Below are 22,277 nucleotides of genomic sequence, written 5' to 3' on the forward strand. Positions count from 1 at the left end.
ATGCCAATGCAGTTCCCTGTTCCCTGACAAGTAGGGAAAACATATGGCAGGCAGGTGGTGGCTACAGGACCATTATCAACTGGCAGTGAGATTGGCAGTTCACTTGCAGACAGTGATGCCCACCTGCCATGGTAACAGCACACCACTGGGCGCCCGGAAGCTCTCCTCATCACCTCCTTCCACTGAGCAGAGACCATGGCCTCAAGTGGGAATTGGGAAGATAAAGGTGTTCAACACTGAAGATCCTGGTTGTGAGTAGGTTGCTGTTGGTTTTACATTTGAAGGTAGATGTTTTCATCATATGTGTATTTCAGGCTCCTGCTGTTAATTTATGAAAACATTACTCTTATTTTCTCTTTAAAGGTTTTTTTTTTTTTTAACTTTCCAACGGAAAGAAGTACACTAATTGCAACTTTAGAAATAAGATCTTCTCTGCCAAGAATGTTCTTCCAGATTCTATACATCCTTTACTTTTGTTCCCCCACCTGGAATCTTTCTCTGAATCATTGAGCAGTAACATTTTTATCTGAACATTTTCCCATCTTAGATTGTGTAGATATCCCTTGCTTTCAGCAGCTTCATGGTTTCATTGAAGTGCTAGTAATACACTACTAAGAAGACAGCCTGCAGTTCTGCCAACATGGATTTTTGGACTCAGCATGTAGCTAACACATTTATGTTAAGCCACATCAGTACAAAAGGGACATGGCTTTTTCACCAGCTGCTTTGGTCTGTTAGAATGAGTTTTCAGAAGTACACTTGCTCAGCCAAAGGACATCCTATGTTGAATGTTATCAGACTTGTTAACAGGACCTCAATGGAAAATACTTTTTGGAGGAGCACATGAAAGCATACGTTTATTAGACAAAAGTGCAGATAGAAGCTATTAGATGCAGTGGCTGAATAAGTAGATAGAAGTGTGGAAATTACAATGGGATACAAGAAAATTCTTAAGGAAAGATCTACAGGGAGAGGCTATTCTTCAGAGGAAATGTGTCAGGGTATACAACATCAAAAAATTCACTACTTTAGTCAAAGCTATGTACCCCCTTCTCCAGGTGCCACATGGGAATAACGATCCAGTTTGAGTAGATTCCTCAGAACCCCTATCTACTGTGTGTTCAGAAAATGATTGGCCCTTTTCAGAAAGTGAGAAAATAGGCAAAGGCAGGTTTATATCCTGGGAACAGTAGACACATTTTAATATCTAGTTCCTTTGATGTCTTAAGTTATTACACATGATTTCTAATTATCAGTTGCCTTTGAGAACCATCTCTTTCCCTGGGAATATTGATGCAACAAGATATTCATGAGTTTGTCACACTGAAGCCTAGATCTGCCTGGTCTCTGACAGCTCGCCATTCATTTATTGCTGACCCATGGTCCACATGGATATTTGAGTCTAATGGTGTTAAAAGCTTCGTCTTCAGAAATATTTGTAATGTTAACTTTTCAGTGTTGGATTCTTCTGGCCATCATCCATTTCCAGAACTTGCTCAGTTGAGAAACTGAAACCACACCCATTAAACATCCTTCCCTCCAGTCCTCCCTGCCATGATCCATTCCCTTTTCTGCTTTTCTGAACTGAAGTACTCTTGGCACCTCACTTAAGTGGTGACAGTCACTGTCCTTTTGTATATCTTCTCTGTGACTAGTTTGTTTTTGTTTCCCATGAAGCCTTCACACTAGCTCCATGTTGTAACATGTCAAGAGTTTTGAGCTTGAGTGATATTCCATGTGCCACATTTAGTTCATCAATTCATCCATTGATGCACATTTCTCTGTTCCACATTTTGGCTACTGTGACTATTTTTTCAGCAAATGTGGTCATTCAGATTCTTTGTTAAGACCCTATTTTCCAGTTTTTCAAATGTATACCCAGAAGTGAATTGATAGATTGGATAGTGAGACTAGATTTTTGAGGAACCTAAGCAGTGTTTTTTTCCTTCATGTATCTGATAACTTAGTGATAAGAACTGGGGTGGGGGGAGAGGGAGGGGTGGCAGAGGCCTGGAAGATTCATTTGTCTATATAAAGAAATGTCTAGAGTTTATTTTATGTAGTTCAATGGTAGAATAGTACTTACCTAGCATTCTTATTGCCCTGAGTTTGGTCCCCAGAAAGGTCAATTATTTTGAAATGTTTACTTAGCTACATAAATAAGAATAAGATACAGAATGATCTATTAATACAAAGCAACCTATTATCAGACTGTATTTTGTTCCAAACAATTCCTAAAGAATGATTACATCTTTCACTGCAATTCTCTAAGGTGATGACACAGCTCTATGAGGCCAATTCACCATTTTCCCATTGGCCTTTAGTTAACTTCCTTGAAAGCATTAACCCTAGTCATAATGGCTTCTTTGTACCAGCTCATGAGCATGCTGGAGTGTTTTGTACTGTGGTGATGCAGGGTACCTTTTCCACACTGGCTCAGCTCAGCATTCCTCCCTCCCACAGCAGTGAGATGCTAGTGACATTGTTGGCTGAGTGAATACTTTGATTATTCATTTATTGCCTAGGCTTTTCAAGTTGTCTTCATTGTGAGTAGGACACATTACAAGTCTTCATAGGCTAGCTTCGTTAGCAGATGTAACATGTTTTACTTCTGCACAAGCCTTAGTCGCCATCATCGTTGTCATCCTTCACCTCCTCCAGTAATTCTTATAAGCTATTAAGCACATCTGCTTTCTTTATCTTCCTTCTAGTCATCTTTTCTCAGTTTTAGTACTGACGTCTGGGTGACATTGTATGCATTCCCCACAAAGGCAAAGGCATAAGTAGCTCATGTTCTTGTGCTGCTTATGTGGCTGGATCTCCTCCAGGGAGACTTCTAGACATTGTGATTTAATTTCCCCTGACTGCTGGTGACCTTGGGAATTTTAGACACATAACTTTGATTGGCACTGTATAGAAGAGAAAAAAGACCCACCCCAAGTTCTGTCCCTGGGGAAAGGAATGAGAAGCTATAGTTGTGATAAGGAATAAGCCTGAACATGCAAGGGGCTACAGGGGACAGTTTGGGGTCTTTCAGTCATTAGAGACAAGCAGTTTGGTATTAAAAGTTATGGGTTGGAGTTTTGACAGTGACATAATAATGAGTTAATAGAATAGTAGTACAAACACCAATTACACTCCTTAATTATATTTGTAGGATTATAAAGACTGAAAGAAACAGAAGTTTGGGGCTGGAGAGATGGTTCAGCAGTTAAGAACACTGGCTGCTCTTCCAGAGGATGACCTGTGTTCATTCCCCAGCACCCACATGGTAGCTCACAACTGTCTATAACCCCTGATCTCAGAGAATCTGACACCTCATACAAACATGCATTAGCGCAGGCAAAATACCAGGGCACATAAAATAAAAATAAATCCTTTAAAAGGGAAGAGTCAAGTTTAGTGACTGTGCTGGCATCTGTAAGGATATTTTGAATGAATGGTGATATATTTTTCTAAAATCGTCAAATTTAATTAAAATAATTTAAATTTTTAAAGCCCTGTTTCCCTATTGTCTTTATGCATCTTTGTTTGCTTCTGTGGTTAGTGGTACAGTGTATCTTTAGGTCATTTTAATTTCAATTTGTTGTCAGCTAGCTATCACTGCTTCAGAAATCTGCTGATTTCAAATGACCCCTCACATAAAAAGTGTCACTGTATATTTTTGAATCATGAGTTTGTGTATGCTTCTAATTAAATATTTATCAGCCAGCAATGATGTCCACTTAGATGAATCCTTAGTGTCATTTAGGGACTCTTGGCATCTCCTATGTCTCTGTATATGCTATATGTTACCTTTCCTCTCAAAGCAGAGAAAGGCATCTATCTGCCCATGTAAGTTGGGATATATATGTGCTTGTGGTGGATAAGGGATGTTGAAGACTTGTTTGTTAGAAAAACATCAAGTAAGAAAGGTATTTGCCTCTGGGACTTTAAAGGTTTGTAAGTACTATAGGTTACCATTCCATTGATGAAAATGAAATGGGCTTAAAAACAGATCTGTGCGCAGGAGGTGGGAGGGTGATTGTAGGTGGAGCACAGCATAGGCACAGGAGAATAAACAACCAACCTCAGCATCTAATTACAGTGATGTGCAAGGAGGTGTTCCAGAGTACAGTAGGCTGCATTGCACTGGTAGCCCAGGAGACTGGATTGTGTCTTTCAATTTCTTCAAGTGTAGATGAAGCAATAGAATGTATAAGTTTTTGTGAATGCCTGTTATAAAGGCTATTTCAATTTAAGAGACATAAATATACAAAAATGACTGAATGAAATAAAATAAGTTTCAGCTTTAACAATTAAAACTTTAAAAAAGCCAAATAAGTCATACTTAAAGATAGCTCATTTAAAAAAAATAATATCTCCAATCAACAGATATCTTAACTTAAATAGCATTTTTTTAACATGATTTAACAAGACTGGTCTCCACCTATCTTAGAATAAATTTTGGATCTTAAGGTAAAGAAGACTAGAGTTGTGTTGGCCAATAGTGAGTTAATTGTAAAATTCCAGCTGTGGAATTAGAAAACATCATTGAAAATTACTTTCATGAGACTACCAAACCGGAGCGGGGCTTAAAACAAAGACAGGCTGAAGCCCTGGATTTGATCCCCAGTTCCACCAAAATCACAGCCAGAAACAGGAAAACAAACAAACAAACAACAACAACAAAATGATTGAACAGGCATATCTTTTATATTTAGAAGACTAGAAGACAGCCCTTATGATTCTTATACAAATGTATTCAAATACCAGAAATAGATTTTAGAATTACAGAAGTATGTGATATTTCTGTAGTCTAGTCAGATTTTTTAAAATGAAAGCAAAGAATAAACATTTTTTTGTTTTTTATATTATAACCTTTCATACTTATTTTCAGAGTTTTCACAAGGACTCATAAAATCAGAAGATATTAAAAGTTCACAGGGGAAAATAAAGGGAGGAAATGAGATCCAAGAGGTAGGATCACCTAAGGGTGGAAGAAGATCTTGACTGGGCCCTGGAGAGAGAGAGCTCAGAGGCTAAGAGCTCTTGCAAACTTGTTATGTCTCACATGACAGCTCACAACTGCTTCTAACTCCAGTTTGAGGACGTCTGATGCCCTCCTCTGGCCTCAGTAAAACTCCTGCATGCACATGGTACATATAAACTCACACAACAAGCTCAGATCAAATAAGTCTTTGTGTGCTACAAAAGGCTAGGAATATAGTACCAAGGGACTCAGGCCATTACCATATGTGGCTTCAAAGACTTAGATGGGGCTGTCTAAATGGAGATGTGCTATATATACAAAACATACCAAATATTAAAGCCTTTATACAAAAAAAATCTCTTTTAGCTGTATATTAGTATGGTGGTAGTTTGTAAATTTTGAGTAAACTAAGTAAGATTACTACTGTTCCTACTAGGGCGATGTGTGCATGCCCACGTGGCTCTCAGGGTTTACTTGTTTCTTTCACATATTGACAGGAAGCAGGTAAGTTTGTCTTGTGAAGTTGTGGGGCTCCATAGGTGACCATATGCGAAAGGCTCATTTTGCTAGGTGGTCAGCAGAGATGATGCCTGGAAACGGGACCAGGAGGCCTTATCAATAACAGTTTGTTCTGAGCTTATTCCATTCCTAGATGAACGGATGACTGACCTGTTTTAAATTGTTTTTTTATTAACTATGACTGTATTCAGAATGATCACATAAGGTATTTTTTTTTTAGCAAGAAAGGATTAAGGATGCATAATTAATTTAAATAGTGATGAGTAGTATGTATGGAAGGCCCTACTAAATCCAAAGCAGTTGTACTCATGGTCTTTGATATTTATTGTCTTCCTCGTTTAAAAAGTCAAGAAGCACCTGCACAGATTTTTTCCAGTTAACCTACTAACTGAGATGGTTCACAGATTCTGCTTCAATTATCTTCAGTAAATAAAATATTCAGTAACTAGTACCTGTGAAATTAATCCTTAAAACATTTAAATAAATACTAAATAGTGTGTCATTCTTTAAAATAAGCTCCACTTATCTCAAAGTTGGGATGAATATGTATGAGGTACACATTCTTGTTTGCTGGGACTCCTTAAGGAGAAAAGTGTGTTTAATTGAGTCTGCCTGTCTAATGATTTCAGAAGTCTAATGACTTAAGTCAACATGTGTCTTATTTATGCATATATGTATGTATAGGTGTGTTTGTTTATTTCCTGCATAGTTATTTAACACTTACTCTGTGCCAGGCTCTGTTCTGAGAAAATCAGTACCTGTTTATTTAAAAATAAGCTGCTTGGAACTTAACTCTTGAGTCCTGCCCTGTTCTATTCCCTTATGCATACTAATGCTTTTCTTCCAAGCAGAGAAAGGTGGACACAGAGACACTGAGCGACTGACTCTCCTAAGTTCACACAGCTGCTCTGGGAGGTTGGGAGCCCTGGGTGCACCCTGGCTGTGCCACGACCTGGCTTTGCAAGCTCTCCAGTTTACTCACCTTTGTGTCTAGTCAGAGGGTCTTGGGCTTAGGCCCAGATGACGCCATCCTCTGTGTGTCTGTAACTTCTGCCATGAGAACAGGCACATAGCAGAGCTTATTTCTAAAGGCAGGGCATTGCAGCTTCCTGTGAATTTATGATTCACTGTGTGGACTAATAGGTGGGATTATGTGGTAATTATACAAAATAGCTTCACATAACAGCTCTATTTATATTAAAAGTAAGCCTACAGTGTGACCTGGAAATGTTATGGTATGCAGTTGTTCTTCTCCTTACCTCATCTTTAATGCTTGGGTACGTTACATTTTCTCATTTAATTAGCATCTATCTAGTTCTTTGGCAATTTGATGTTTTCTAGTCACTACTTATGTGACGAATGTCCATAGATGCTCAGAGTCTAAGTGTGGTCAAAGTGATTTTATTACACTAACTGCTTTCAGGCTTTACAAGAAACAGAAATGTAAACCGAGGTTCTCTAAGGTTTCCTGAAATTGCTCTCAAAGAAGTTTCTGTAATGTAGTGTCCAAAGATTGGTTAGATTGCTTTCTATTCTTTCATAGCTTCAAGAAACAAATTTTATGAGAAATACTATAATGTATAATTTTCTTTGTCTGTCTCTCATGGTAGTTACTTTTTTTGTTAAACTTTGGAGTTTCATCACAATTTTAAAATACTTTTCCTCCCTCAGGCTTCCATCACCCACAGTTGAAATCATTCTTCTTGTTATATAAAACAGCAGATTCGCCAAGTTTTCAGATTGTCCTTAAAACGCCCAACCTTCTCATTTCAAAGATGTCCTCTGCAATGTTATGCCTGAACATATTCCTGTTTACATACATTCATTCATGCAACAAATACTTACTGTATTTCAGCTGCAAGTACGCTGCTCGTTCAAAAGACATGTTCGTCTGTCCCCTGGTACTTTCTCTCTTTCTGTTTCAGTTAATTAGTACAAGGGAGGTATACATTACAGAGATTTAAAAACTTAGGATATAACACACCATTTTTGGCTAGGTTATCTTTTACAGTTTTAGAGCTAAATGGTACTGTAAAATCATAATCTAGTGTTCTTAGTTTCCATATGAAGATGTTGCACACATGTAAACTCAATATCTATGGAGGAGCATCTGCAATTGTTTTTCTTTCCACCTTGTCTTTAGAGAATAGATCATTTACATTTTATCATTTCATTATCAGCAGCACCTTAAACAGAAGGAACCACTTACCACAAATACAAAATTTAGGTCACCATTTATTCAGACAGACATTACTAACATTTCCTGTCATTTTAATTGAACCTGGTTAAACTTCAGCTTTTCAGAGTGATTGGCAGGTCAGTGATGAATATCTGGAGATGAAAAACTCCAAGGCAGGGGAACAGATCTGAGAATTCACAGGAGAGGGGCATAAATGCTAATTACACATTGACTTTAATTCCTGGCTTGCCATAGTAGCCTGCAGGTGTGTATCTTGGCTGTGGGCTATTCTCAGAGCTTCATTTGTATCTGAGATTTTCTTTAATAATGTTGCCGCCACGAAGAGCTCTTTAATCTCTGACTCATTTGCAATTCTCTTTCTCTTGATATAGGAAATAATTAATTGAAAGATGAATGTAGTTGTTATTTCTTCTGGTTATTGCAGATTAAAGTGTGTGGGTGGGAGATGTGTTCCCTGGGTGCAGCTCCTCTGGCTGGCCTCCTGACCTGGAAGCACGAGTGTTCGTTCACTCTGGTTTCTTGTCATTATTACCCCACTGCAACCACAACCCCTGTGGAACTAGAGAGAGTGTTCCACAGACTATTTCTTGGTTTGTAGCTGCTTTCCCATCCCCCGCCCCACTCCCTGTCTGAGGAACAAGCTTGGCATTGGCAGTACAAGGTAAATGAGATTCACATAGTTTATTTTTAATCAGTGGTGATTTTTTTTTCCCCTACTGCTTCAATTTGTTGGATGGGGCTTGAACTTGTTGGATGGGTTTTTCAAAATTCAGGGATATGTTTGCTTTGTCATTTCCATGTATTTAAAAAATTCTTCTTATTCTTTGAAATATTCATACAGTGTATTCAGATCATATTCTCATCTCCCTGTTCCTCCTAGAGCCTGTGCTTCACCTTCTCTTTTCCTCTTAAATTTCATAAGCCCATGAACTCATTTTTGCAGCCTTCATGTTAGTGGATATGGAGCATCCACTGGAATAGGAGTAACTTATCAGAAACCACACCATTTAGGAAAAGGAGCTGCCCCTTCCCTAGAAATCATCAGTTGAGGTGGGTCTAATGGACCCCTTTCTGTTCCATGCTAGAATTTAGACTACGTTGAGTTTGTGCATGTCTTGAGTAGGCCATCAGGGCTGCTAAGAGTTGATGAGTGCAACCACCCTTGCACATCGAAAAGACAGTTTACTTAACTCCTCCATGGCCCTGGCTCTTAAAATCTGCCTGCTCCCTCTTTTGTGATGGTCCCTGATTCTTGGGCAAAGGCTCTGATAAAGATTTCCCATTTGTGGCTGAGTACCTCACAATCATTTGTTGATGTAATTTATGTAATTTGGCCAGTTCTGTGTTGCTTTATTAAGTGCTCTCCATTCACAAAGAAACTTCTTTGATGAGGTTTGAGAGCTTCACAGTCTATGACCCTGAGACAACTTTTCTTCCATGATATGGCCAACTTTGGTATTTAGGTGACATGTTGACCCTCTATATGTTTTTTGCCATGGCTTTCTATACTCTTATTATTTTCTTAGCCTCTCATTTTAACTGATTGCTGGAGGCCTTTTCTGGAGAGTTCCAGGTAACTAAGTACTATAGTACTTCTCCCTAGTAACTCAGTCCCCCGTCCTCTCTATGTGCAGCCCTCCCATGCTTTGTCCTGACTCTGTCCTATATCAGCTGAGATCAGCTACATGCCTGGAAACTTAAAACCCCTGAAGTATTTGTTGGCTAACCCTCCTGTCTGTCCATATTCCTTGTATGTACATAAGTTGAATGCAGACACCTGATTTTAGGGGCTTTTCTTATTACTAGAGATTTACCTAGTCTCAGCCCTTCTGGGCCTGCTCTCTGATATGGCTCCTGTTTTTTGATTTGGCAGGTTCCCAAATTTAAAAGTATGATCAGATTTGTAATCTGACAGTTGAAATTTTAAGACATCTGTCTCTTTATGTATTTTTTGAAATATATGTGTGTGTGTATGTGTAGGTAGAGGTCATCGTCGTATGTCTTCCTCAGTTCTCCTTATTTTTGAAGTGGTTCTCTCTTTGAACCTAGAGCTCACCAGTTTGGGTAGACTGACTGGCCTGCAAGCCCCAGGGAACCTCTTGTCTCTACCACCCAGTGCTGAGTTTACATGCATGTGTTGTTGGCCTCTTTTTCTTTTAGATGGGGCCAGAGGCAGAACTCATATCTTTATATGTTTGTGGGAAGCACTTCACTTCTGAGACATCTCCTGAGCCCTTATTTGTTTTGTTTTTAAAACATTTGTGAAGGACAATGTAAAAGTACTGGAATGGTGCTGACCAGAAATGTGGCCAAACTTCCTGCATTATGCTGTCGTTAGGCTGGTGCTAAGAACCGATAATGTGCTTAGAAAAGGCATTCTGGACTCGGAAATGGCTTCATGTGCTTGAGTCAGGCTTCGTCTTTAGTGTAATTGATAAAGCTTGGCCCAAACCAAGGCTACAGATACGACCTGTAATCTTTCCTAATAGATACTCTGTAATTGGTTTTGACACATAAATATGCATATATTAAACCATTTCATAAAGAAATAGTATTTTTCCGTATACCCACACTTATTTATTGTACAGTATTCTCATTTAATGCCTGCAGCTTCCTGTTCGTATGCATGTCCTTTGTTCGTTGAAAACTTAAAGATTCTCCTGCTCTCTTCTGTCCTGGCATGCCCTGAATTCCCCCTCAAACGTTCCTGACTCCATCTGGGTTGCTATTAGACCTAGTTAGCTGTGTCACTTTGATTTATACACTGTGAAATCAGATCCAAGCAACCTTGTGATTGCCATCTTGTTCTTCTTGATAGTTCTTCACTTGGTCCAGAAGAAGTTAGGGCAGACTAAAACCGCGTGCAGTCTCTCTGAGGAGGCAAGGCATATATTTGGACACAGGTATTTTGATGCAGAAATGGTCTAAGAAGTATTTTGCCATATCATCTGGTGGTCTCTAAAGATTTATACCACCCTTGTCAATCAAGTGGAATTTCCTTAGAGCTTTTCTTGTTCAATCAATTGACTCCTTTGAGTTATCAGTGTTTTTCTTGATTTCTGTTTTGAGGGGGTGGGCAGTTGTTGAGACAGAATTTCTCCTTATAGCTCTGGCTGGCATTAACAAGAAAGAGATCTACCTGCCTCTGCCTTCTGAGCACTGGGATGAAAGGTGTGGACCCCCACTGCCCAGCTTAATTTCCACTTGAATATAAACTATTCTTTGACAGTGGTTTCAGGTTTATACCAAAATTGAACAGAATATATTGGCTTTCTATGCATTCTGTGCCCCAACCTCTACCTATGTGCAAACAGGAGGGATATTTCCTAAAATTGACCCATGTTAGACAGTGGGATCCTGCAGTAGGAGGCCTTTGCAGATGGCATTTGTGGGTTTTCTGTGTCTTGTCTATGGCATGGCACATCATTTCTGTGCCAAATAATGTCCATCAGGATTTGCCAGTTTCTATTAATCTCCAGATGGTTAGTTATCATGGTTGCCTAATTATTGTCAGCTATGAACAAAGCTGCTGTTAACTTCCATGTATAGGTTTCTTTGTGGAAAAGTTTTCAACTCTCAAGTAAATTTCAAGGACTCATATTTCGCTTAGAATTTATGCTTAGTTGTTTAAGGAACTACTGAATTTTGTTCCAACATTTGATACTGTTGTGTTTTACATTTCCAGCAGGTGTGAATAAGAATTCTTCTGTTCCATATTCTTTTGAAGCCATTGTGTGACTCCTGATTTAGAGTTTGTCTATACTATTAAGCATATAGTCTTATGTGTGGGGGAACAATTTTGCAATGCTGCAGATTGAATAGAAAAATCTTGTACATGGTAGCCAAGTATTTTATTAGTAAGTCCAGTCCTCAGCTCATATTTCATTGCTAAAAATTGCAATTACCTAGACATTTTGAGTGGACCCTCAATGCCAATGTTTTCTCATCATCTATATGTTGTCTTTGAGTTCGAGTCCTGTGGCATTTCGTAATCAAATTGTCCTTTTGAGCTTCAAGAGCTTTTTCTATATCCTGGGTGCTGTCCTTTATCCAATGCCTTTTGGAGATCTTTCTGCTATGTATTAGTTTGCCTTTTGTTGTTGTTGTTTTTAATCCTAGATCCTTAAAGCCCACCTGAGTTGAATGTACATGTGCCATGGCTACTAGTGAGCTGTGATAGACTCCCAAACCTAACTCCCTTAATTCTCTCTTTCCAGGTCAATGTGACTGTGGACTACATTAGACCAGCCAGCCCAGCCACAGAAACGGTGCCTGCCTTTTCCGAGCGTACCTGTGCCACTGTCACCATTGGAGGAATGTGAGTGTTCCACCTGGCAGCGTCTTGGCTTTGGTTTTAAATAGCTGAACACTCTGCTCAGTCGGCCTCCCCTGCCCCCCATGCTTGCTCTCTCTTGTCCTTAACCCAGTGGACTATAATTATGTGCCTGTGTAGCACTGTATTTGTAAAGCACTTTATAATCACTCATTAGTTAATCATATACTTCCATTATTGTTATTATTTAAGATTATTGGGCTCTGTGTGCTTGGCCCTATGAAGTACATTATTACTATTAATAATGCTATTCATTGAGTATCAAGCTGTTCCTAGGTATATCCAAAACTAGTTAGAGCTTCTTCGTGTTGTTTTAGAAAGGTGAGTTTTAGATACTTCCTCCCATTAATAAATTGGGGAAGAAAAAAGAGAGAGAGGTTAGCCGGTCTTTTCTTTGTATAGAGATAGCATAGTGGCTGTGCCCTAGCTATATTCTAAGGTCTCTGGATAGCCTGGCTGATGAGCAGAATCTTTCAAGGGAGGCATCTGACACAGGAAGGAGGAAGCCTGCTGGGCCATGCTTTCACAATTAATATTAAAGCAATCAGTCAGTCCCCAGTAGCAACTCTTACTTTGCATAAAATATATCAGCATGGTCATTGTTTCTGTCCCTCCGTAACATTCTTAAGTGCTGTTTGTTACCAAACTGGTATTTTTCTCTTCTGTTAAGGGAAGGCAAAGAATGGGGCTTTCAGCAAAGCAGGAATGAAGCACTGTCTTACTGATTGAGCGTGCAGTGAAGCTGGGTAGGAGAACTGCGCACACAATCTGGTGGTTCACCATGTAGCTTCCTCCTGTCAGACAGGAGCCTCTTTCTCCTCATCGCTGCCTTTGCATTTGGAAAGGACTATTTTTAGGCAGTTCTCAATGTTAATGTTGCTAATGTTCACACAGCGATTGTAGGTTTCATTTCTGGGGGACAATCTCAGTGTAGGCAATTGATGTCACTACCTTCACACCAGCAGAGCTTTTATAAGGAGCCAGCTTCTCACAGGCCAGATAGTACCTAGTAATGTGGAAAACTGGGTGATATTTTACTCATCATTCTGTCCAAATATCTTACAATAGTTATTGCCAGTTTGTCAGCAATTCTTCAAAGTGAGTGAGTGGCTCTGCACTGGGAAATGATGGTGGTTAGTATTCCCCTATACTAAATTGTGACTGGAAGAAGCAGGACTTGCCTCCATAGATTGCTGCTCTTGCTTCCTAATTACTGGGGGAACAATTTACGTCTATACAAACATAATCTTTATTTTTGGCAGATGGTCTTCACCATTGTGTAACACTTCATCAGAGTGGATTATCTCACTTACATACCACCAAAGTAGATTTTAAAATAACTTTGCATTGCCTAAAATCAGATATTCGGGGACTGGCTTTTTGGGATTCTTAAATTTTTAGGATAATCCACGTCCGCCAACTTTAAAGTGTTTTCACACTGGGACAGTTGTGGCTATGCCTGTGACTCAGACCTCCAGGTTCAAGTTTGATTTATCACTCCCTCAAACTGGGCAGGTCTTATTTAGTCTAGCAGAAGTGGACTGGCTAGGTGGACAGAGAGGGGGCACTTCCTCAGCATTTCTGTAGTGGCTGTACTGTTTTACACCAACAGTGCTAGAAAGTGCTCTTCCCGGCGTCTGCAGCCTTTGTGGAATGTTAGTCTTCTGATCATGACCCTTCTGATTGGGTGGAGACAATACCTCATTGTCCTTTTGGCTTACATGTTTTGTCTGGTCACTAGTAATGGTGATTATGTTTTAATATGGTCACTTGTATGCCTTCATTTGAGAAATATTTATTTCAGTTATTTGCCTGTTTTGGTTCAATCACCTGCTTTTTGACCATTCAATTCTGAGTCTCTTATATATCCTGTACTTGGTGTATCCAGGAAGCAGAGACTTGATACAGTCTTGACATTAGAAATTACCAATACCTGCCGGGCGGTGGTGGTGCACGCCTTTAATCCCAGCACTTGGGAGGCAGAGGCAGTCGAATTTCTGAGTTCGAGGCCAGCCTGGTCTACAAAGTGAGTTCCAGGACAGCCAGGGCTATACAGAGAAACCCTGTCTCGAAAAACAAAACAAACAAACAAACAAACAAACAAAAAAACCAAGAAATTACCAATATCTTTGAAGCTAGCATTCCCTAGCATTACCTGTTGTCACTCTGGCATTGGGGAATTTTGTCTCGTCTACTCTAGTCAAAGCTCAAGTAGCCATCGGATGATAGTACAAGAAATTTGTTGAATTCTTTGTTAACTGTAATTCAGTGAAGGTCTCTTTATGAAGCAGACGTAGGTGTGTTTGAATGTTTCATTCCTGGATGATACAGTTTGGTAGTTGGTTGGTTGGTTGGTTGGTGGTCGGGAGAACACATGTAGAGATCAGAGGACAACTTCAGGAGTCTGTTCTCCTTCATCTTGGATTTTGGAGATCAAATCCAGGTCTTCAGGCTTGCCAAGGAAAGGGTTTTAGGCTAAACCATCTCTCCACCCACTTTGGGTTTGTTTCTATGTACCCAGAAGTAGGATCTAAAAGTTTCCCTCCTTTCCTTGTTCTAGAAGCTTGGTGATAAAGGTAGGTTTTCCCTAGCAGGTGGACCTCCAGGCTTGCTTTCTGCATCCTACAGGAAGGGCTTGGTTTGTTCTTCATCTTAGTTTGTGTTTACTTTTCTCCTTTTACCCCTGAATTTTCTTTAAATAGACCTCAAATAATATTGTAGAAAATTGAGTCATTAATAAAATCCAAGCATTTAGCTTATATTCAGAAATAATCTGTATTAAGAACCCTTTATCTGGTTAATGCTTACTTATTTTAAACCACTGTGGAGAGAGGAGGATTTTGCCGACGCAAAGATTGTCTTGTATGTGGGTGGTAGGGCCCGCATCTGCCACAGTGTTCCTGTGGAGGTCAGAGGACACCTCGAAGGACTTCCCTCTTTTTGCCATGTAGGCTCCAGGGATCAAACTTAGCGTGTCAGACTTTAGCAGCTCCTGGACCCATTGAGCCATCTGTATGGCTCATATTTTCAGATCTCTAGTACATGAGAGACACAGGTCCCTTGGTGCCCCAGTGAACAGCATATCTGAAATGAGGGTTCAAAAATACTAGCCAGGTGTGGTGGCATGCCTTTAGTCCCAGCACTCGAGAGGCAGAGGCAGGCGGATTTCTGAGTTCGAGGTCAGCCTGGTCTACAAAGTGAGTTCCAGGACAGCCCAGGCTACACAGAGAAACCCTGTCTCAAAAAAACAAAACAAAACAAAACTAATAGCTGAACATTATAACTCTGAACTCTTTTTTTTTCTTTTTCTCTTATAGTTGTGTGCCTCACTTATTTTCAGCCATTTGAAAGCTGCTCCTCTCTATTTAGCTTTTAAGGCATGTGAGGTTTTCATAAACATTCCCTGAATGCTTATATTTCACTGCTTAACATGACATTTAAAGAAACACATAAAAAAAAAACACAAGCAGTAAACTCTTGACTTAGGGACAAAGCAAATGACTGAACAAATTCAGTGAGGTGTTCAGGTTTGTGCGTGTGGCCCTCTATTATTCTCTCAAGCACCTTCCCTGTATTTGCTATGGTCACAGGTTGTGTGGGTATCTTAAGGGAAGGGTTAAATTGTGTGGTGAGCATTTCTTTCTGGAAGGCAGGCTTTGCCCTGTCTTGTCAGTGTGTGCTGTGTCCTGAAGCAGAGAGCCATCTAAATCACTCTGCAGTCTTACATGCCTCCATGAGGCCTGCCCCACACCTCATGGCTCTCACATTGTTCAGACTCCTGAATGGAGGAGCTCCTTTGAAGTTGATGATTCCAGGGGAACAAGAAAAAAGAGGCAGATGAGATGGTGTCTTGCAAAGGGCTACTTCAAAGGGGACTTTCAGAGGTACTGCACATGCAAAATGTGTGCTCTGTCTGTATTCTCAGTAGGGCTCAGTGGAACCCTTATGGTTTCCTCTTGATCTTTCTATGGGAGGGAGGTGCCTCTAGGGCCCTGTAGGTCCTTGCTGGTGTCAACCGGGCTTCAGCTCCTCATGTGCCCCTCAAGGGAATCAATGCAAACAGGGTTCATCATTCCTCTAATAGATTAAATTTTGATTAACTTCACTATGGGGTTGGCAAGAGCTGTTATCTGTTAATCAAAACAGTTTAAATAAAAAATAAAAAGAGCAAACCTGAGTCCTTTCTCACTCTCTCACTCCCGGGTTGGGAATTAGCTGATCTTTTTAGGCCTAGTTTGTGATGTGAAGCTGTCAAGATGGCGCTGCCTGGTAATTACTTTTTATTGTATTTAAGACACTTAAATAACTCTTCTTGTGATTTAGTCTTCTATGTAACTAGCTGCAGTGATTAAAATCTCATTCTTTCCTTCTTGCCAGTGCTTTCTTGAAAAGTGAGTTTTTCTGGGGTGACCTTTCCCCGTGCTGGACTTCCCAATTACTTTGAGCTCCAATTTGGCAAATCCATAAAACCGATTAACTCATAGCACATTTTCTGCATATCATATATTCAAAGAAAAGTATTATAAGACCATTTGTTCATGTTTATATTAAAAGACACCTAAAATTATAGCAAGGGTTTAGCTTCATACAAACACACATTGTCTAGCACCATCTCCCCAACTTCATCCCTGCAAATCGGTCATATATCAAGATACATTTGTCAGCCAAGACATTTCCCCACTGTTTCTCAGTACATGGCATATTTTAAACTGGTGGGAAATGTTGGAGGTGAGAAATGGTTTACTGATAGAATTTCAAAAACAAACAATGGGAAGATGCGGCTTCATCCGTTACAATCTTGCTTTATAAGAGAGATGGTTTGTCTAACAGTTTTGCTCTATGTTTCTGTGTGTCTCTGCATCCCTGCCTCACCCTTCGTGGCCCCTCCATTGCCTATATCTCTCATCTTTTTTTTTTTTTTTTTAAAGATTTATTTATTGATTATATGTAAGTACACTGTAGCTGTCTTCAGACACTCTAGAAGAGGGAGTCAGATCTTGTTGGGGATGGTTGTGAGCCACCATGTGGTTGCTGGGATTTGAACTCTGGACCTTCGGAAGAGCAGTCGGGTGCTCTTACCCACTGAGCCATCTCGCCAGCCCTATATCTCTCATCTTGATACCAGTGTTGAGTGTAGGGACTTGGCATTGTAGGATCTGTCCACAATATGTGTGTTTAGGGCTTCTGGGTGCGCTCTTTGCTCTGAGTACTGTCTAGCAGACCTGTCTTTGTGAATTCCCTTCTGTCTTTGTGGATTCTTCACAGATAGAGCTTGCTTTACTATCCTATAGTCACATGAGCCAGACTTCTGAACTCGCAAGGAAACGACTGACTTTTTGATTTCTCAGGAACACTTTTGTTCCAGCTGTTCCACTGAAGCATTGAGCTAAGTCTTTTTTCACTCTGCTAGAGTAAGCCTTTTTTAATCCAAGTTGATTCTCCCCACTCCTGCAACCCCCTCCCCCATCACAATAAGAATATCATACAGTCTCCAGAGTTCTGTAGCTTTGAAGCCTTCCTTGTGAGCCAATCTCCCCCTCAGTTCTAAATCCTAAACTACAGCAGTACCATTTCTCTTTCAACCTACACATGGAAAGAAAGTAGCCTCTTGTGAAGGTGTCTTTTCTGACTGAGCCCCAACTCTACCTGAATTTAAAAGAGATGCTTAGAGTATTTTCTGGAAGGCGTAAGTTGCTCACAATACTTGGGAAAACAGTCGACTCTCTTCTCTGATAACTCAAGGATAGCAATCATTTGAAGAGACTTGTCCCACAGGACATGACAGTTGAACAGATTCAAGACCAGAGTCTGGAAGATAGTGCTGAGTTTCAGACAAATCTCACAGTAGCAATTGAGTAGACTGCCTGCCTGTGGAGGAGTCGCATACTTCCTGAGTTGATTTTTGTTTTTTTGTTTTGTTTTGTTTTGTTTGTTTTTCGAGACAGGGTTTCTCTATAGCCCTGGCTGTCCTCCAGGACACTTTGTAGACCAGGCTGGCCTCGAACTCAGAAATCCGCCTGCCTCTGCCTCCTGAGTGCTGGGATTAAAGGCCTGAGTTGATTTTAAAACTCTCCTTTTTTTTTTCCCAGAGCAGAACATGGAGAGCCTGAGAGACAATGAGTCTTTGTTTCAGACCAGTAAGTTAGTCCTCAGGGAAGACTGTCTTGGAATATTGATAGATGCTGGTCCAACAAGGGAGGACTTAAGGCTTAAGAACCATGAGACTTAGGTGTTATTCTTTAATTTTATGTGTATTGGTATTTTGCCTGCATGCATGTCTAGGCACCACTCTTTAGCTTGGTGCCCATGGAGTCCTGAAGAGGGTGTCAGATCCCCCTAGATGTAGTATACAGATGGTTATGAGTCAGTGCACCATCTAGGTGCCAGAAATTGAACCCAGATCTTATGGAAAACCAGCTTTAACCACTGAGCCTTCGTTTTAACCCCTTAATTATTTTCATTTTTAAGTGTGTGACTATATTAGGGGGTGGCAGGGAATATGCACACCTGGGAGTGTAGGTGTTTATGGGGTTTAAGAGGCTGTTGGATCCCTTAGAGGTAGATTTAACAGGCGCTACCAGATGTGCTTGTCAGGAACCTAGCTCAGGTCCTGACAGTACAAGCTTGTAACTGCTAAGCAATCTCTCTAGTTGCCCTTCTCTCTCCCCTCCCCTCTTTTCTTTGTTCTTTCTCTAGAAAAGAGAAAAAACAGTCCTGCATAGCCCAGGCTGACTTCAAACTTACCGTGTAGTAGAGGATGTAATCTTTTTATTTTATTTTATTTTATTTTTTATTAGATATTTTCTTCATTTACATTTCAAATGCTATTCCGAAAGTCCCCTATACCCTCCCCCTGCCCTGTTCCCCTACCCACCCACTCCCAGTTCTTGGCCCAGGTGTTCCCCTGTACTGGGGCATATAAAGTTTACAAGACCTAGGGGCTTCTCTTCCCAATGATGGCCAACTAGGCCATCTTCTCCTACATATGTAGCTAGAGACACAAGCTCTGGGAGTACTGGTTAGTTCATATTGTTGTTCCACCTATAGGGTTGCAGACCCCTTCAGCTCCTTGGGTACTTTCTCTAGTTCCTCCATTGAGGGCCCTGTGTTTGTAGGATGTATTCTTAACTCTTCTTCCTGAGCCTAAGTATAGGGCTTCAGACCTACTCCACCTGCTTTCCTCCTGTATATTATCTAGCTTTACAATGCTTATGAGGAGATTTTCTTCAAGAAACAGAGGTGTTATTTATTCGAGGCATAAAAATGTTAATTTTTATCTAGTTTTGCCAGGCTTTTGCAGAGACCTCATTTTACCATTTGGTAACAGGGTGAATAATTATAGGAGAACTAATTCTTCTGAGTATTAGCTAAGTCAGGAACTTACTGAAACACTCAAGTGCCACTCAGTGACACCTGCCCAATCATGGTCCTCGTTCATTCCTGGTGGAAAAGCTCTGGGAATGCCATTCAGTTACCATTGTTCCTGCCAGGTTGCTCAGGAGCCTCCAGGGTAACCTCTTTGGTAGGGCCTAGGTGTTACCTTTCAGATAGTTTGGCTTATAATGTTCAGTTGACTTTGTTCTCATCACCGTTACACTGGTGTGGTCTTTATTCTAAATGGTGAGGGAAATGGCAAACTCAAATTCCTTTTCTCCATTTAAACACTTTTATTTTCTTCTGTGATCATGATATATAGCATTTATTGCATTTCTCTTTTGTTATCCTAATTGTTTTCTATAATTTGCCCATAAATTTATCCTAAAAGTTTAATTCCGCAGTAGTTATAATATATAATTGCATTAGACATTGGGATTCTATTAGATCAAAAAACACGATAGTGATTAAGCCCATGGCAGAGAAGTGTGTGTGGCATAGCATTGTGCATTGGCTCTCCCGACCCTCCCTTCTGTGCCTCATGTTCAGTTACTGCTTATCTCCTGCTTTCCTCCCTGGTGTATCCTTTCCCCTGGGAAAACGGTTTGTTTGTTTTCATGTGCTGAAAAGCAAACTTTATTAATTCCTACATAGTCTAGGACTATCTTTATATGGGATGAACTCTTAATTATTCTAACTTCAAAATAGCTGAATTTTAAAAAGCTTCTGTGTTCTTTGACATCTTAAAGTTTTTACAATATTTTTATTTAAGTTTGGTTTACTGAAATGCTTTTAAGTCGTTACCAGGTATATTTTTGCCCTGCTACATACTTACTGGTCTGTTTAAAAGAACATTCATCTTTAAAAGTTTACTTTTTGTTTTATTTGGTTTTGAGAGATGGCCTGCTATGTAACTAAGCTGACTTTGAACTTGTCCACCTTCCTCAGACTCCTGAGTGCTAGAGATGCATGTGTTCACAGCAACACACTTGGATTTCAGGAGACGCCTAGAAACTCAGATCTTGGATTATTTATTCTCCCTGTTTAACTCCTTCTGTAAACTGTATTTGACCTTTTGCTATGGCTTTCTCTAGAGACCTTCCTTTACATTTCCCTTCAGGATTGGAAGATGCCTCAACTACATCCTCGAGCATCCTTGTTTGCTCAGCCAATCACACTAGTTGACTTATGTTCACTTTTGTGCTTAGTCATCCATCATATTTGTTTATTCATTTAGTTATCCATAACTTGACTCTTCATGTATTTATAGAGTGCTTGTGTATTTATTGTATGTACTGTATAATGCATCATAACTATATTGGTAAAAGCAGAAATATTTCAAACCTCACAATATTTACACCCTGTTCTATTGATGGAGCTCACTTTATTTTGGTTGATGTATCTTAGCACTTTAATATCTATTTAAATGTACTATTATAGACCCATCTTTCCAGTTTATAAACACAGTTTTATTATCTGTGAGTACTACCTAAAAGAATGAACACCTGCTTCAGCTGTGACTGATTTGTTCCCTTTTGTTGATTTTGTTCCTTTTCTTTTCAAGTCCCTAATTGTTCTGTGTTCCTTGACTTATACTTACGTAGGCAGGCAGATGCTCACTGGTTGAAGTCCGACCGTGTTCACTGCATTGTCCCAGTGCTGCTTCCCAGAGGGGAAAGGGAGAGGTGGCCAGGCCGTGTCAGAAGCTGCCTTCTGTACAAGGTGCTTCTCCGAACATCAGCCCCGGAGCAGGGAATTTCAGAGCCCAGTAAAATTGTCTTGGCAGACAGGGCTCTGTTAGGAGCTTTAGTGCACCTCACAGGACAGAGAGTGGCTCCATTGTGGTGTACCTCGCTCTCCCATCCTTTTTGTTCAGGCCACAGAAGCCATCTGGTAGTTCCAATGTTACATTTCCTACTAGCTGTATATACCACGTGTTTCTTTGGGACAAACAGCCTGCTGATTGATAATTTGGAGTCTGGCTTTGTTATCAAGTTGAAAGTCACATTCTTTTATAGACTTTTCTCAAAGACTGAAAATGAAGGCTACCTTTCTCGCCTTTTATGAGAGTTGTGGAGTATTGAAGACTTAAAAGTTTGGAGCCCTAAATTGAGGAACTTATAGTTTCAACTTCTTTTCATACTAGGCATAAGAACTTTAGTAGCTTCTAGTCTTCTGTTGTATGGGTGACCTCTGTAACAAACCTTCAACGAAGGCATAAAATCTGTGAAGGTGAATCCTTTTATGTGAAAACAATGGACTAATGGAGAAGACTAACCCTGTGTCATTTTCTATAGTTTGATTAAAATGGTCTGTTTCCAAAACACCCATCTCTTCAAATCTCATCTAGAAGGAGCAGGAGACAAGAGAGCCTGCAGAATTCAAAGCATTCTGCTAATAGACATTTTGTGTTCGATGGCGGATTTACTAATGTACTTTTGTAAGTCATAGTCTACAATACCCATGGCCTTAAATGAAAAATCTTCAGCTCTTCCTCATGAGCCTTATTATTTTAGTGTTTTCTGTGAGCAACATTTGTTTTATGGATCACACATTCAACTATGGAATAGCGGACATGCCTATAATAACATATCTGCTTATAAAGGTATTTGTTGAGTTTTTGCCAAGTAGACCAAACCTTCCTGTTCTTGATAAGTCTGTGGATTTCAGGGAGACCCAGGAGTGCTCCCTCTGTGCAGCTCTTCTGGATGGCATTTCTGATTGGTGGATTACTGCTGTCTTCAGAGCCTCCTCAGTGTGGTCCTTTGTATTTGCAGTTTCCTGTCTTCTTGGTGTTTGTGCCATTTCTCCTCCAGTCCTTCCCCCTCTGCTTCCCATCTTTTAGAATCTACGTGTGTTTCTTGCTGTGGTGTTGACAT

General features: G+C 40.1%; 1 protein-coding gene across 3 annotated transcripts in view; it reads left to right on the top strand.

Moving 5' to 3' along the window:
- Snd1 (staphylococcal nuclease and tudor domain containing 1) overlaps positions 1–22,277 on the top strand; it is a 454,826-nt gene that overhangs the window by 176,313 nt on the left and 256,236 nt on the right. For all 3 annotated transcript variants that reach the window (XM_006505142.3, NM_019776.2, XM_030255513.1), the window contains one exon: positions 11,909–12,009. In XM_006505142.3, the coding sequence (XP_006505205.1) occupies positions 11,909–12,009 (101 nt within the window). The remainder of the gene's footprint in view (positions 1–11,908; positions 12,010–22,277) is intronic.

Source organism: Mus musculus, chromosome 6 (assembly GCF_000001635.26).
Source record: "Mus musculus strain C57BL/6J chromosome 6, GRCm38.p6 C57BL/6J".
Classification (NCBI taxonomy): Eukaryota; Metazoa; Chordata; class Mammalia; order Rodentia; family Muridae; genus Mus; species Mus musculus.